Genomic DNA, 14,668 nt, shown 5'->3' with positions numbered 1-14,668 from the left:
CTGAAGGGGAACAGTGTCTTATAGTAAAAGAAGACTTAAGCCGGTCTTAAATTTTAAGATTGACACCAAGGCCCATAAAATCATAGTCTGCCGCTCAACTGTTTGTACTTTGTAAATAAATCAGTACATGCCTTTGTACATACATGCTGCTTTAAATATTGCTTTTGAATTATTACTTTGTATTATTAGCTATATAAATTATTTGTTAAGGTTAAATCACATACACACACACCAGAATCAACACTTTGGAAATAACACTATACAGTTGGTCCAATAAAAAGTATTAGCAAAATAATCCCTTTCCTTCTCATCTCCTGGACCATCACTACATCAACAGTTCAACCCTAGCTGACACTGAAGGAAACCTAGCTATTTACTTATATTTTAATTAGCTGGGTATCCAAATAAACCAGTTCATCTTTGACCCACAATACTGAATGTGCCTGTCTTCTTTCAGAGCTGAAGTGCAGAATTCTTTTTAGGTCAGTGTAACAACACTAAGTTGACCTAACAATGCTACACGATATCTGCTATTGGGGATGCATACTGACATTTTCAACACTTTGTCATTTCTTTTGCACTAACAAGACTCTTCTACAATATAAGGGGCCAATGCTACTGCACAGCCTTCTCCACACCCTAGTATCCATTACTATTTAAACAGAGTGGAATAGCAAACATGAACTACATTTTCATTTATTTTTGATAAGTGTATTTGTAGCACAGGGTAACAATTGCCCCAGAATAGAAAGGATCTTAAGTTTAAAAAAATGACAAAAATCCAACAATGACACTAACATTTGTTCTCATTAGTATATATATATAAAATACTGACTTACAAGGATCATTAATCACAATTAATCACTTAACCTGTAACTCCTCCATTACTGAAAGAGTTCACAGAAGGACATTCAGACCCATGGCTGCAGACTTTCCTTATATCAAACACCCAATGAAAGGAGTTCATCATGGACAGCGATTATAGGATCTGGTTCTTTGCAATTTTGGGGGTTAAGATAATTCATCTCTTTTCTGCAAACTGAACATGCTTAGTTTTTTCAACCTCTCCTCATATGACTTGCCATCCAAGCTCTTTATCATTCTTGTTGCCTGCCTCTGGACCCTTTCTAACTTCACATTCTTCTGGAGCCCCAAACTGCACACAATACTTTAGGTGAAGCCTAACCTGCCCCAAATAGAGGCTCTATCACCTCCTGTGTCTTACACCTAATGCTTCTATTGATGCATCCCAAAACTTCATTTGGCTTTTGTGCAGCTGCATCACACTGCAAACTCATATTGACTCTGTGATCTAGTAAGATTCTCAGATGCTTCTCTGTATTGCTGCCAGTCCACCAGGTGTCACCCAAGACAATATCAAGGCACAATGGAAGCAAATGTGTATCTGATAACTAAAATCAAAGATCCCTTGTAAACTGATATGAAACAATTGTTTATGAAGCATAACCCATAGCAAAGGGCACTCCTACTAGGCAACCAACTTTTCCAACAGGTCACAAGGAAGCTTCTGTAAACACAGCACAATTCTGTTTCACTATGTCACTGCCACCTTGATAATGCACCCAGTTTTCATTATACCCATGGGCCATCACTTTGGTCAGATTTCACTCTATATTCAGGAAACAGCACGATGTGTTAGGATGTGCTAAGCCTTTTGTATAACTACAGAAATAAAGATTTTATGGAGTCATAACCAAACTTACTTCTTCAAAGTATCATACTAATAATACTCCAGAAACACTATAAAGGAAAACAACAAAATAGTGCTGTCATTTATATTGTTCCAAGTTAAACATTAAGGAATGTCACAAAGGGAGAGTCATATGAACCAATCACACCAGCCAGCAGATTATAGAGATGTGCCATCAACCAAAAACAAAACAAACAAACTAAACCCCAAGTGCTTCTAGTAAGTATGCAGCTATAAAGTGCACACTTCATATAGCTTTGTCATTGGTGGCACACACAATGGAGTAGATGGATTAACTTCAGTTGATGTAAAATATATTCATACATAGCAAAGATATTAGCAGAATGGAAGGAGTTTGGTTTTCCCATGCTTCTGGGCTTTGCTCATTGCCACATGGTACCAAGAAAGATTTTTTTCCCCTCCTGTTGTTATTGCCATCAGGATTTCTTTGTTTTTGTCTGTTGTGGCCTTGTTCAGAAGTATTTGATGTTGGCTTGCAGCCAAGGCTAGAGATTTGGACTGAAGTATGCCAATGCGTTTGCTGGAACTAAAATTTGGACGTTCCGTGTTAGAGGGTCTTGTCCCCGGGATCAGGAAGGAATTTAACCCCTTGGTCAGACTGCTTGTTTGCTTTTTTGTAGCAGGGGAATGACATTCTTCCTTGGATCTCTCAAGGATATTTTAGCAACCCTTGCAACAACAGTTCACTGAATGCCACTATCCCCCTGCTCTAGCTGTGGCAAGTTAAGTTTCTTTTGGTGTCTAGGCAAAATTCCTGGTAGGTGTGTGACATGATTAATTGTATACCTTAGGAAATAGATGAGGTAAGTAATTGTGTGGGATGGTTTGGATAAGGGTGACCCTGCACTGAGCAGAGGCTTGGACTGGTTAACTTCCAGAGGTCCCTTCTATGAATCTAAAGTTCTAAACATTATTTTGGGAATTAAGATGGATTTTGTTTGTGTTGAGCATAGATATTTGCTCGATTCATCATAAGACAGGACACAAAGGTAATATTACAATTTTAAGAAGCTGTGAATAGAGGATTCTGCTGTGCAGAATAATAAGTTGAATTGTAAAAGAAAAGGAGCTGTGTTACGTGTGCATATATAGGGGGAAATTCCTCTGTAAAGATGATTTCAAGGAGGTATAGCAACTGGGACTCCATGAAGCAAAAATTCTACTTATTTAGAATAAGTCTGACCTTAGCTCCAAGTAACAAAGTTTTGAGCTGCGAAAGAGAAATTTAATTAGGTCTATCTTTGATTAGATCTACCTTTTTGTAGATCTCTTGCAGATTTCCTGTAAAGTAGTGTGAAGATGTGTTAACAATGGAGAGCAAAAACTGGAAGAATACTTAACTGCACTTGCCATCTGTGGGTAGATTTATCTGCCTTCAGATGTATTTTATTTACATTTGGACTGATATTGTAGTTACTAGTGGTCCCAAACAAGGTTCAGGGCCTCAGACTATTATGCACTCAACCAGTAAGAAAAACCCACAACAAATAGTAGAATATAGCTTTAACTTTACTTGTTATTAAACACTAATTTAAATAACAGAATTTAGTGACACAGTCCCACAGGCATTTTTTTTTAGTTCAGTTAAAAGGCCACATACTGAATCAGGAGTTTCTCTGAGCATGAGACTGTGATCCTTACCCTTCATCAGTACAGCATTATCAAATAGAATGGCGCAGGCTTTGATAAATGAATAAAACATCCAATAGGAAGGTAATCAAGCTTTTGCTGACTTCAACATCTACATTTACAAAAGCTTTAAGAAACTGATAAAAAATTCTGCTTTGTAATTGCATACACCATTTTGATTTATCCAGAAATAATTGCAATTCCTTTCCAAGGAATTAAGTTTCCTTAATGCAAAGGAGGTTTATTTTTTTTATTATTATTAATTTTACAGTTCAAACAATATTTCACAGTTTGGGGGGCAATGTAATTATATTCATTCATAGTTGATTATCCTCCAATCTCAACTTCAGACATGTAATTAATATGATCTATATTTTTTGTAAGAATGCTTTGTTCTTAGTAAAAGGACTGCATACATTATTTCACAAAAAAGGTACTAAATGAAATGCATATCCATCTACATGAATACCTGAATCCTCCCACTAAAAAAAAAAACAAAAAACCTGTCATCAAAAAAGCCTGGGTTGAATTAATAGGAGTGTCTTGAAAAATCAAGGGAAATGATTCCTCCTCTCTATTCAGCACAGTGAGGCTTTTCCTGGAGCACTGTATCCAGTTGTGGGCCCCACAGTTCATGAAAGAGGTGGACAGGTTGGAAAGAGTCCAGTGAAGAACAATTTTCATGCCATTTTTATCTACAAAAGCCTGGCAAGCGTGACCTACAAGGAAAGGCTGAAAGAACAAGAGGGTGCCTATATATGAGCAGTGAGGCTGCTCCTATGTGCTGTAACTATAGCATGTTGGAGCAGGCTCAATTAATGGAGACTGCTGGTGAGTGGCAACTGTCACACTCCAGCAGACTCCAAGATCTTGTGTATCAGCATCCCAGTGCTTAAAAATGGTGGCAGGGGTGCTTAAACTGATAGTTAAAATGCCCGAATGACCGATAGTTAAAATGCCCTGCCGCCATTTTCAAGCCCCAGGACACTGATACACAAGATGCTCTGGGCTCTTTAGTTAGAGCATCTCTTGGAACCGCTCTAATTAAAGCACCTGGAGCATCCTAGAGTAGCGCTACGCCCTACCCCTCTCCCACAGCACATGTATAAATGCCCAGAGTTATTTAGTCTGGAGAAGAGAAACTGAAGGGGGATTTGAAAAGTCTTCAAATACCTGAAGGATGACCATAAAGACAATGGAGACAGACATTTCTTTATGGATGTAGGGGATAGGACTAGGAGCAAAGGCTTCACACTGCAACAGAGGATATATAGATTAGGGAGAACTTTCTGACTAGAATATGGTTAACCATTGGGACAGGCAAACTAGAGTAGTTATAGCTTCACTGTGCTTCCACCTCCAACTGTGCTGGAAAGGGCCGGAGGGAGGTGGGCTGGCTCCCACATGTTGGGAATGGCTGTAGCAGCATGGAGGCAGAGGGGAGGCAGTGGCAATCACCACAGCCCACATGAAGCTGTGGGTGGCAGCATCTGGTGAGGGACTTTCTCAGCCCACTGTAGCTTCTGCTGCACAGCTGCCTGGGACTGGCTCCAGCAGTACAGGGTGGAGGGAGTGGAGCAGATCTACATATTGGAATAGACAGGTGGGGCTTCTTTTTGACTAGTCCCTGTCCCCCCATTTTCTCCCACCAGACCTTCTACCTGCTGGTTCCTGTTGGGCACCATGTGACTTCCTTTTCCCCCTTTCCCTGCCAGATTGACCCCGCATAAAAGGTAAGCTATAACCAGTTATCACAAGTTATCATCAGTTAAATGATTAATCATTTAACCATCCACATCCTTAATTGCAAGGCAGTTGGTTTTAAACTTTGGGTGGAACAGGAATCAAAGGGGATGCAACTGTAACACTACCCTCTCCTCATTGACCTGACCCTGAAAATGACTAATTACTTTCTTCATCAACAAGAAAATAGTTGCATGTTGTACAAGTTTGTAGGTGAATATTATCAGTTGAATTCTCTTCATAGTTGAAACTTATCCCATTTCTACATGTCCCTTTTGATATTTCTTATTTCCATTTTAAAAGCTACTTTTCACTATTGCCATATAGTGTTTGTGCAAAAGAAGAAACACCAATAAATATTCCAGCTAGTACCTAATTTACGATACTCTGAGCAATCAAAAGCAACTCTTCTTTAGTGTAGCAATAAATCAACAATAGAAAGATAACTAAAAGTAATAAACTTTCCTGATGACTCAATGCACCAGTGACTGGTTGTATGAATCCTCCACAAGAGCAGCATCCATTTGAATTTCAGTATTGCTGTAAGTGCTGTTACTTAATTGCATATAACAAATGAACAACTGTTCAAAGATGTAAAATGGAAGCAAATAATATATTTATGTTTTTTTCCCCAGCTTAATTAAAATTTTGTTGTGTTGAAGCTCTCTTATCAATTGATAATGAAATATTGATGTTTAACTAGAAGGGTTTTCTTCAACAGTATAGAACAGAGAAATCTGTTTTAGTTATATTTTAACAATGGAATTAACATTCCAACTTCTTATCTTTATGCAAAGACGATTACAGTATTCTACAAAGAACCCTAAAGCAATGCCATTGCACGTAGTACTTCGGGCCATTGTACTATATGTTCTAATTTTGATAATGGCAGATTCCAAGCTCCTAATTTAGAGGTGAGGTAGCAAGTGTGCTAAGGTACTTGGTATTAATGGTACCAAATTCATCTCTATAGTACATAAATATAAGTCTATTAAGTCCAAGTTGCTGTGGCCACACACATCAGTTCTGCTTTTATATAGTGAGGCAAGATTAACATGGGTGTTTTATCTGAACTGTAGAAGTTGCTAATAATAAAACAGGTTTTGCCACTACACACTATCTATACTAATCTATAGTCCATTAATCAATAGTATCACACCTTGCTATCAATGTACAGAATGATTGTGTTGTTTCTATTCTATGCAGTTTTGCTATGGCAACCAAACAAATATGAGGTAGCAGAATAGATTTAATATGTAAAATGGTGTGAATATTGGATCATTTGAAAGTGTTATATACTTTCATGTCTGTTATTGAAAAATGCCTCCAGTTTCTGTATGATGATTAATGAATTTTAATTATCCAAAGTCTACTATTGTATTTTCCATCTACAGGTCTATGCAAAAACATCAATATATATATTCTCAAATAAAGAGACCAATTTTCTGTTTCACACTAACATTATAAAAAAATGTTTGCTAATATCTGCTGAATGATTTGCCATGAAATGTGTAATTGTAACAATCCTATAGTACCCTGTGTTCAATGCAAAGGCCAAACTAAAAGTTACAGTACATAAAACATACCAACAGAAATATATTATTCAAATCTCATTTTTCACTTTCAAAACTCTTTAAAGACACTAAGCAAGTTATTCAATGCACCTATGCAGTAACTTCATGTACCAGGATCATTCGTATAGCATAGCTAGGAAAATTCAGGGACAGAGAAGTCAAATGACTTTTCTAAGGACAGAATAAGTGAAATATTTGTGCCAATATTACACTTCAGCAGTGATCTCCTCACTCTATTGAAGTGAATGGCCAAACTTCCATTGATTCAAATGGGCAGGATTATACTCCAGGAGCTGATATCTGCTATTCATGGGCCTATATTTATGCTTAGACTAGTCTCTCTCTAATGAACCTTCTTCCAAGAGATGTATGGACCTCAGTGAAAAAAACCAAACCCTTTAGGTATTATTACTAAAAGTATTTGATGCAAAAGGAACCTCCTTTCAAGGTAATAACCTAACCAATACCACAAGCAAACATTTGTTATACTGAAAAATGCACACATTGCACATGTAGCACTTCCTGCACACATGTAGCACTTCCTGGGCCTACACAGTGAGACTCACTACATCTCAGAACATATACATCACCTTTCTATATTTGTTTAGCTATATAACACAACTCCACAACACATAAAGGATGTAGATATTGAATCAACAACATTGTTTTTCAGTATTCAGCAAATCCTGTGTTTGAAAAGAAAATAGCAAAACAGTACAAGATATTAATGTTCTGTAATAACAAAGTTAAACTGAAAGCACTGAAAGCCAGATCCAATAAAGTACTTAGTCATATAAAATAGGACTGAGTGGGCCAAATTGTATTCAATCAATTAGGCATCTAACTAGAACTTAGATGCCTAAACGGGATCATATTCTGCTCTGTTCAAGTCCTTGCAATATTATTTCTGTAACCCACTGTTATCCTAGCCTAAAATTAATTTTTTTAAGTAAGGATCAGGAATTAATCCGCCTTTTGCATTAACAGTTTCTCAGGAACTCAGGCATATACTATATAGATGGAATAGGACTTGTCTATGTGTCTATGTGAAGCAAAGACTGACCCCTGTCCTCAGCATTTCTCCTTTGACTTCTTCTTGGCAGTTATACACTAAGTGTGCTGCCATGAGATCATTTCCTGCCCACAATGCTTGCTGTTTTGGATCCTATTCTGAATTGCCTTAAGCTCTCAAAGTCCACAGGCAGTGTAAGAGCTTCACCCCAGGTTTCGGCATCTATTTTGGACACCAGACACTTAAAAGCTAGGTATTAGAGCACACAATAAAGAGGTGCCTAAGCCTTTTATTGGATTCAGTTCCAAATTCCATTTATTGGACAAAGGAATATTTACATTCCAGGAAAATCCTGAATCTATTTCAGATTTTACACAAGCTGTGGTTACACATTGCTTTGAAAATGTTTACCTGGCCAATAGTTTTTTGATTTCCTTGGAAATGGACGAAAAATCCCATCGAACATGATATCAGAAAGGTAAGTCCTTGTATACAGTAAACTTTTAAAAAAAGAAAAGAAAGAGTACTTTACCTCACTTTTAAATTGCCTTGTTGTGGCTGTCCATCATAAATTGACAAAATATCAAAATCTTCCTCAAGAGCAAATGTGTGAAATGACAATTGTATCCTGTTACGTTCTCCTGTAATAATGATCCATGTGCAGTTGGCATAATTTGGATAGCCATGAGGAAATCCAGGACTTTCAATAGTACCATTTGGCCCCTGTACTAAACCACCACAGTTCTGACCTGAAAAAAGGAAAAAAAAAGGAAATACGTAATTCTGTAGGCTTTTTTTCTGAATCTGTCTTTCTCCCATTTATTTGTTTTTAAAAAGTCACCATATTTGAAATTAATATTTTACGCTTACTTTTGAAATATTATAGGCAACATATAAAAACATTCTTCTCTTAGGACCCAAACTCCAATAATTGAGCATTGAGGAACCCAGTCAATCATTTCTGCCATTAGTCAGTATTAATCATGCTGATGGTTTTCTGAAATATGTTGATGTTTATTCAAAAATCTATTATTATAAACCTAGTAATTTTTATGACTGTGAAATATCCTTTTGATACCGGAAACTAAAATATAGGCACATATCCTTTATGTCTTATTTTGCACTGAACACTGAGCTTAATATATTTCCCATAATTTTTGCATACAACACCTCCTCCCCACCCCATGCAAAGCAGCTACTGGAAATACAGGTATACAGTAAATGCAAGAAATATGGTAAGGGGAAAGTGAAATTCTGCATGGTTCCACAGAACACAGAACAGTGAGGCTGTATAGACATATTTAAATACACTGGGAGAATTCTCCTAGATTTGTTTTCCTGGTAAAAAAAAAATTACCCAGAGCTACATGTACAGACATTCAATTGATGAGGCCCTAAAGAGTTGAGAGCTTGTAGTGTTGACACTGTACAGCCAGGAGGGTCCCCTGTGCACATATCTTAGCATGCTCTGCAGGCTCCATTAATCTGCCTGGTGACAGATAGCAGAATTACACAGACTCATGGTCATCCTGGCTAGGGACAGACATTACACATAAATCAGTTTAAGTGATCAGAAACTGGTTTAAACCTGTGACAGAACAGATATTTAGTGCATATAAACCAGTTTGAAAATGGCTGAAACCAGTTTGAGATAAGCCTGGTTGAATATCGTATCAGACTTAACTAATTTGGATCAAACCGGTTTATGCACTTATGCAATGTCTGTCCCAGACCCCTTGCTGGTTTAAGATAAATGAGACTCCCCCAGCATCCCAGCATGCTCTCTAGGCTGCACGAGGCTCTCTGCTCCACAGCAGGGCTGGCCCCTCCCTTCTGCTTCCTGGCTGCAGCTTCAACAAGACTGCAGGCTGTTCCCCTCTCCCCCTCACCACTCCCTGCTAAGCAAGAATTCTGCCCTCCCCTCTGACTTGCTGAGGAGGTGTCTGTGTATTAGCTAGTAGACCACATGCTGGCTATGGTCCCTGCTGAATCAACAGGCAGAATTAACAGGAAGCTGTTAATGTCCCTCTGCTGTTTTGTTAATGGGGTGATAAACATTGAGTTAGGAGTGATAAACACTATGTTATCAATTCCCTGCTGGGCTAATCAGAGTACCAGGGCCTGACCTTACCCCCCTCAGCTCAGTGCTGTGGCAGGAAGGGAGGGATGCTTTAGTGCCTCCCGGCTTGTAGCCTGAGCCACTGCAGGCATGTGCCTGCACTTCTGGGATTTCTGTCCGGTTACAAAACTGATTTAGCCTAGCCAGGTTAGACTAACCTGCAAAGATTGAATCAATTCAGGCTCAGGCTTTTTGAATGTCTGTCCCTGGCCTGTGTTTCCCTGCAGGACAATGTGGAGAGTGAAGGGGACACGTTCTGCTCCCTGCTGGACACACTGTCTCCCTGGGAGGGAAGAGGGATCCTGGGGGGCCATGTTTTTTTCTGAGGGGGGCCATGCCTACGTGAGACACTGCACAGTAGCCCACGAGCACTGCACAGTAGCATCATGTGGCAGGAAGCATGATGCAACACTACTGTGCAGTAATCATGAGCTACTGTGCAGTCAGTGTCATGAAAAAGCCATTCCTCAGGTTGATTGCATCTTAACTCCAGTTACTGTGTAGTCATTTAGTACAAATGCTAAATGATTTATACAGTCACAAAACTGTATACACTTTATACTGTGATGACTGTGCAGTCAGAGTCTTGTGTAGACACAGCCAGAGAAGCCACAACATGTACTTTTGGGAGATATTCAGTCCGCCAAAAGAAACATCTCCTGTCAGTGATTTAACCTTCATTGTTCCCATATCTTTTTTATCTCTGGAGCGGTTATTTTTATTTTGGGAGAAAAATCCTGAACAACTGTACGCTCATGGGTTTTTTTCTGGGACAGCAGCAACTCTTCCAAGAGAAACTGAATGTTTGTAAAAAGCCTGAGATGGCTTGGTTCCCTAGTTGCTGCTGCTCAGCTTATTGCAAGGAAAGATCCTTTTCTCTTTGCCCTGCTTTTCAGAAACAAAGTTTGTATCTTATTCTGGCATGTGTTGTATGCAAGAAATATGGTATAGCATTTATGGCAAACCATTATACAACACAATTATTATACTGTATACAGACATCCATGCTTTTTTTCCCAGAGTTATTAATATTACTAGTAAAGAAAGGGTTAAGTATATAAGATGTTAAGAAGTAACCCTAGGGATATACTCAGCATGTTCCTGCCTCCAGTTTCAGCATCCTGCAGACCAGTATGAGTGTTTGCAACCTCATTAGCCCAACATCCTCAGCAAGCTGACTTGACGTGAACACTTTTGCTGATGTCTTACCTGATTTCATTAATCCTACATACCACAGACATTCTGAAGTTTAGAATTAAACTAGTTTTCATTAATGAAATATTTGCACAGACAAAAGGCTGTGAACATTTTGTGCACAGTAATGCACAGATTATTACATGTTTCTTAAGCACTGCAGAAGTATAATCCCAGCTTTTACTGTTACACCTAAACCATAAAATTATTTCAGGCTACAATATCATTTTTAACTGTGCACGAGTAGGTCTGAATCTAAATCATTCAGAAGAATACTGTCAAATGCTTGTGGGAGGTTTCTAAATCTTAATAAAATGGATTTAATAAAAGAGACGTGAAGGTTAAAACTAAAGAACTAATAAATAACCATTTTCCATTAAATTTAAAATCTAGCAATAACTCTAATGAGTAGATAATAAAGCTATGGGAATTCAATAGGGCTTTGAAGAAAAAGGCTTTTCTACTTCATCCACCAATTGCTGTATATTGAGCCAATAAAATACAGACATTATTAAACTTTTCTGAAATATGAATGAACTGCATTATAATCTCAGCCAGCAAATTTCATCTATTGTTTAACATTTGAAAGTTCTCCTAGCCCCTGTGTCAACCCATTGTACCCCTGTCCCATGAAGCACAAAGGAATTGTCCTGTAGAAGGTAATTGATCATCTTACACATATTTAGGTATTTAATGATAATGAACTTGAAAACTAGGATAAACAACCAGATGAGGAATGTATGAATATGCTAGGTTCAGGTGCTGCATTCCTTCCACTTCCAGGGGGATGGCAGGGGATGGGTGAAGAAATAGAGCCTAAAAAGTTTAAAAACTATGAGCAAAAAATGATAAGACAGTTTCAGAATGTGGGGAAGGAAAGGAACAGCAGATAGATGGAAAATGGATGTTTCTGAGGAAATGTAACATAAAATTAATCCTTAGCTAAATTCATTACTTCCATGCTGAATCTTCCTCATTCTAGTCATCTTCGTGCTGAGAAATTCAGAGGCTGAGCATATGCTGTCATTAATACAGAATCAGCTCCCTCAGCATTCTGTCATTGTTTGCACCTTGTGCTTATAATAATGAGTAACACTCCACACCTGCCACAAGAAGTACTGGAAAAGCATTAGGGTGATAGGTGAAAACAAACTCTTTTTAACATTGTGAATAGGGTTATTTCCATTAAGTTTTTTTTTAATCTATGTCATTTACTGCTTTACCTAATCTCTTGGTGTAATGTTCTGCTCTACCTATTCTCTTGTCATTGTATAGGCCCCTTTTTCCAATTTTGTTTAGCTCTTCGCTGTTTTTTCATTGACCATTTCAATATCATTCACAAATGCGATGAGTCTTCAGTAGGTACCAAAGAGAAACAACACACAATGAGACCCATAAAAGGATTTTTCTTATTGCAAAGAGATGTTTGAGTCTCTTTTCATCTGTATGTATTTTATATTCTGTTTAAAATGCTACAAAAATCTTAAACCTTGGCTATAGATAGCTACAGAATCACTTAGTGAATACTGAAGAGAAGCTATTCCATGGACCAGCCAGAAGTGTTCTGCAGGATGATGTAGCAAAGTTTGGGTTCCAGAGGCAGCCATGACACCCCCTGGTGACCATGCAACCCTTAGCCTGCTCCAGCACTAGGGTTCCCTCCCTTTCTTGATCCCTTGTGGGCTCAGCCCTCTCAGCCTCTTCCCCCTTGTCTCTAGATATAAGCCTCCAGCCCCAGTCCCTGGATTGAGGTCCAACTATCTCAGCCACAGCCCTGTTGATATTTAGTATCTCTGGGCCACTGGGCAGCAGGGCCCCCAGCCCTAGTTCCTGCCCCTCCTGCGTGGCAGGGCCCCCATGTCCAGTCTGGCTTCCACATTTGCTAGGCTTCAGCCACTTGCTTCAAGCTTCAATTCCCTGCCCTAGCCTGCCCTATCTCTTGAGACCCTGGTCTTCAGCAGGGCTCAAGATACTCTTGGGTCCTCAGGCACTGTTGGAACCTCTGCCTACAAACAAGCATCCAGCGATGGAGATGAAAACTGGGATCAGTAAAGAGGACAATGGAATGGCAGGCCCAAACCCAAACCATCAGTTAAAAGTAAAGCCAAAAACAAGCTCTCCAGCTATAACTAAACCTTTAGCCTCCTGGCTATATACCAGCTCCTACCCAGCCTTGGGCCTTAGTGTGCTGCTAGTCCTCAGCCCTTCACTTCTGTTTCCAGGCATAGTGGGCATTTTTAAATTTGCAAGTGCCACAGCACCAGGTGCTTTGAAAACAATCCGGTGCTGCAATTCTTGCAGTTGTATAAGCAGTTAAATGTGATTCAGTGCTGAGAAAGCTGCAGCTGCGTGCTTTTGAACTAAAGCACCTTGTAGGTGCCATTTTCTGCACGCTGATGTGCATTTCGCTGCTTATACAACTGCACACAGTGCAGTGCATTGCAGTGCACTGTAGCTCACCTCACTTCACCTCACCGCAGCTCATGTGCAGAGAAGACTCAATTAATCAGGGGAAAAAAGTATGCGTATAAATTACTAGTGCACTCACAGTCCATCAACCAGCAACAAGCATCTCATTTCATAGCTGCTCCCTCCTCAGCCTTCAGGGCCAGACTGACTGCCCTGTCTCTGACCCCAGCTTCTCTCTCCCAGGCCTTGCCACTTTCCGGTCAGGTGACTCCACAGCTAGGGACAGACATTACACATAAACCGGTTTAAGTGATCAGAAACCAGTTTAAACCTGTAACAGAACAGAAGTTTGGTGCACATAAACCAGGTTGAAAATGGCTGAAACCAGTTGGAGATAAACCTGGTTGAATGTAGCATTAGACTTAGCTGATTTGGCTCAAACCAGTTTATGCAATGTCTGTCCCAGACCCCTTGCTGGTTTGAGATAAACCAGACTCCCCCAGCATCTTGGCATGCTCTCTGGGCTGGGTGGGGCTCTCTGCTCCAACTGGTTCTGCCCCTCTGCTCCCTGGCTGGAGCTCCAGAGACTGCAGGCTGCTCCCCACCCACCCCATCAACATTCCCTGTAAACAGGTATTCCCACCTCCCCTGTGCCGTGCTGAGGAGGTGTCTGTGTATTAGGTAGCAGACCACATTCTGGCTAAGGTGTGCTGGCAGGCAGAATCAACAAGTAGATAGTAATGTCCTTCTGTTGTTTTGGTACTTGGGTGATAAACACTGTTATCAATTCTCTGCTGGGCTAATCAGAGCTCCTGCTGGAGCCTGACCACACCCCCTCACCTCAGGGTTGTGGAAGGGAAGGGAGGGCTGCTCTTGTGCCCCCCAGCTTCTAGCCTGAGCCACTGCTGGCATATGCCTGCATGTCTGGCATGTTTGTACTGTTACAAACTGATTCAGCCTAGCCAGGTTAGACTAACCTGCAAAGATTGAATCAATTCAGACTCAGGCTTTTTGAATGTCTGGCCCTAGGCTGCAAGTCTAGCCACAGTTGCCCTCTAATTAGGCTAACTAACTGGTCTTTATGGCAGCCTGTCTGTAGCAGTGTCTTGTCTGCAGAGCTCCAACCTACTGTCCTACTGAGAAGCAGCTAGCACTGCAATAGGTTTCCTACTGCTCACGCAGGCATTGTCTTATTGCTCTACTGCAAAGCAACTAGCTCTGCAGTAATTGCTCATAGTCTGCTTCCCTGGGGCCAG

General features: G+C 39.9%; 1 protein-coding gene across 1 annotated transcript in view; it reads right to left on the bottom strand.

Moving 5' to 3' along the window:
- The window catches only part of CSMD1 (CUB and Sushi multiple domains 1), a 2,474,714-nt gene extending 2,462,725 nt beyond the window's left edge, over positions 1-11,989 (bottom strand). The window contains exons 1-2 of the mRNA XM_019520340.1: positions 11,959-11,989; positions 8,223-8,439 (exon numbers count right to left, since the gene is read on the bottom strand). Of these exons, the coding sequence (XP_019375885.1) occupies positions 8,223-8,439; positions 11,959-11,989 (248 nt within the window). The remainder of the gene's footprint in view (positions 1-8,222; positions 8,440-11,958) is intronic.
- Between the last annotated feature and the right edge of the window lie 2,679 nt (positions 11,990-14,668).

Source organism: Gavialis gangeticus, unplaced genomic scaffold (genome assembly GCF_001723915.1).
Source record: "Gavialis gangeticus isolate Ggan-Ray unplaced genomic scaffold, GavGan_comp1, whole genome shotgun sequence".
NCBI classification, from domain to species: Eukaryota; Metazoa; Chordata; order Crocodylia; family Gavialidae; genus Gavialis; species Gavialis gangeticus.
Note: the sequence above shows the minus strand (reverse complement) of the source record. Positions and strands in the feature narration are given on the sequence as shown.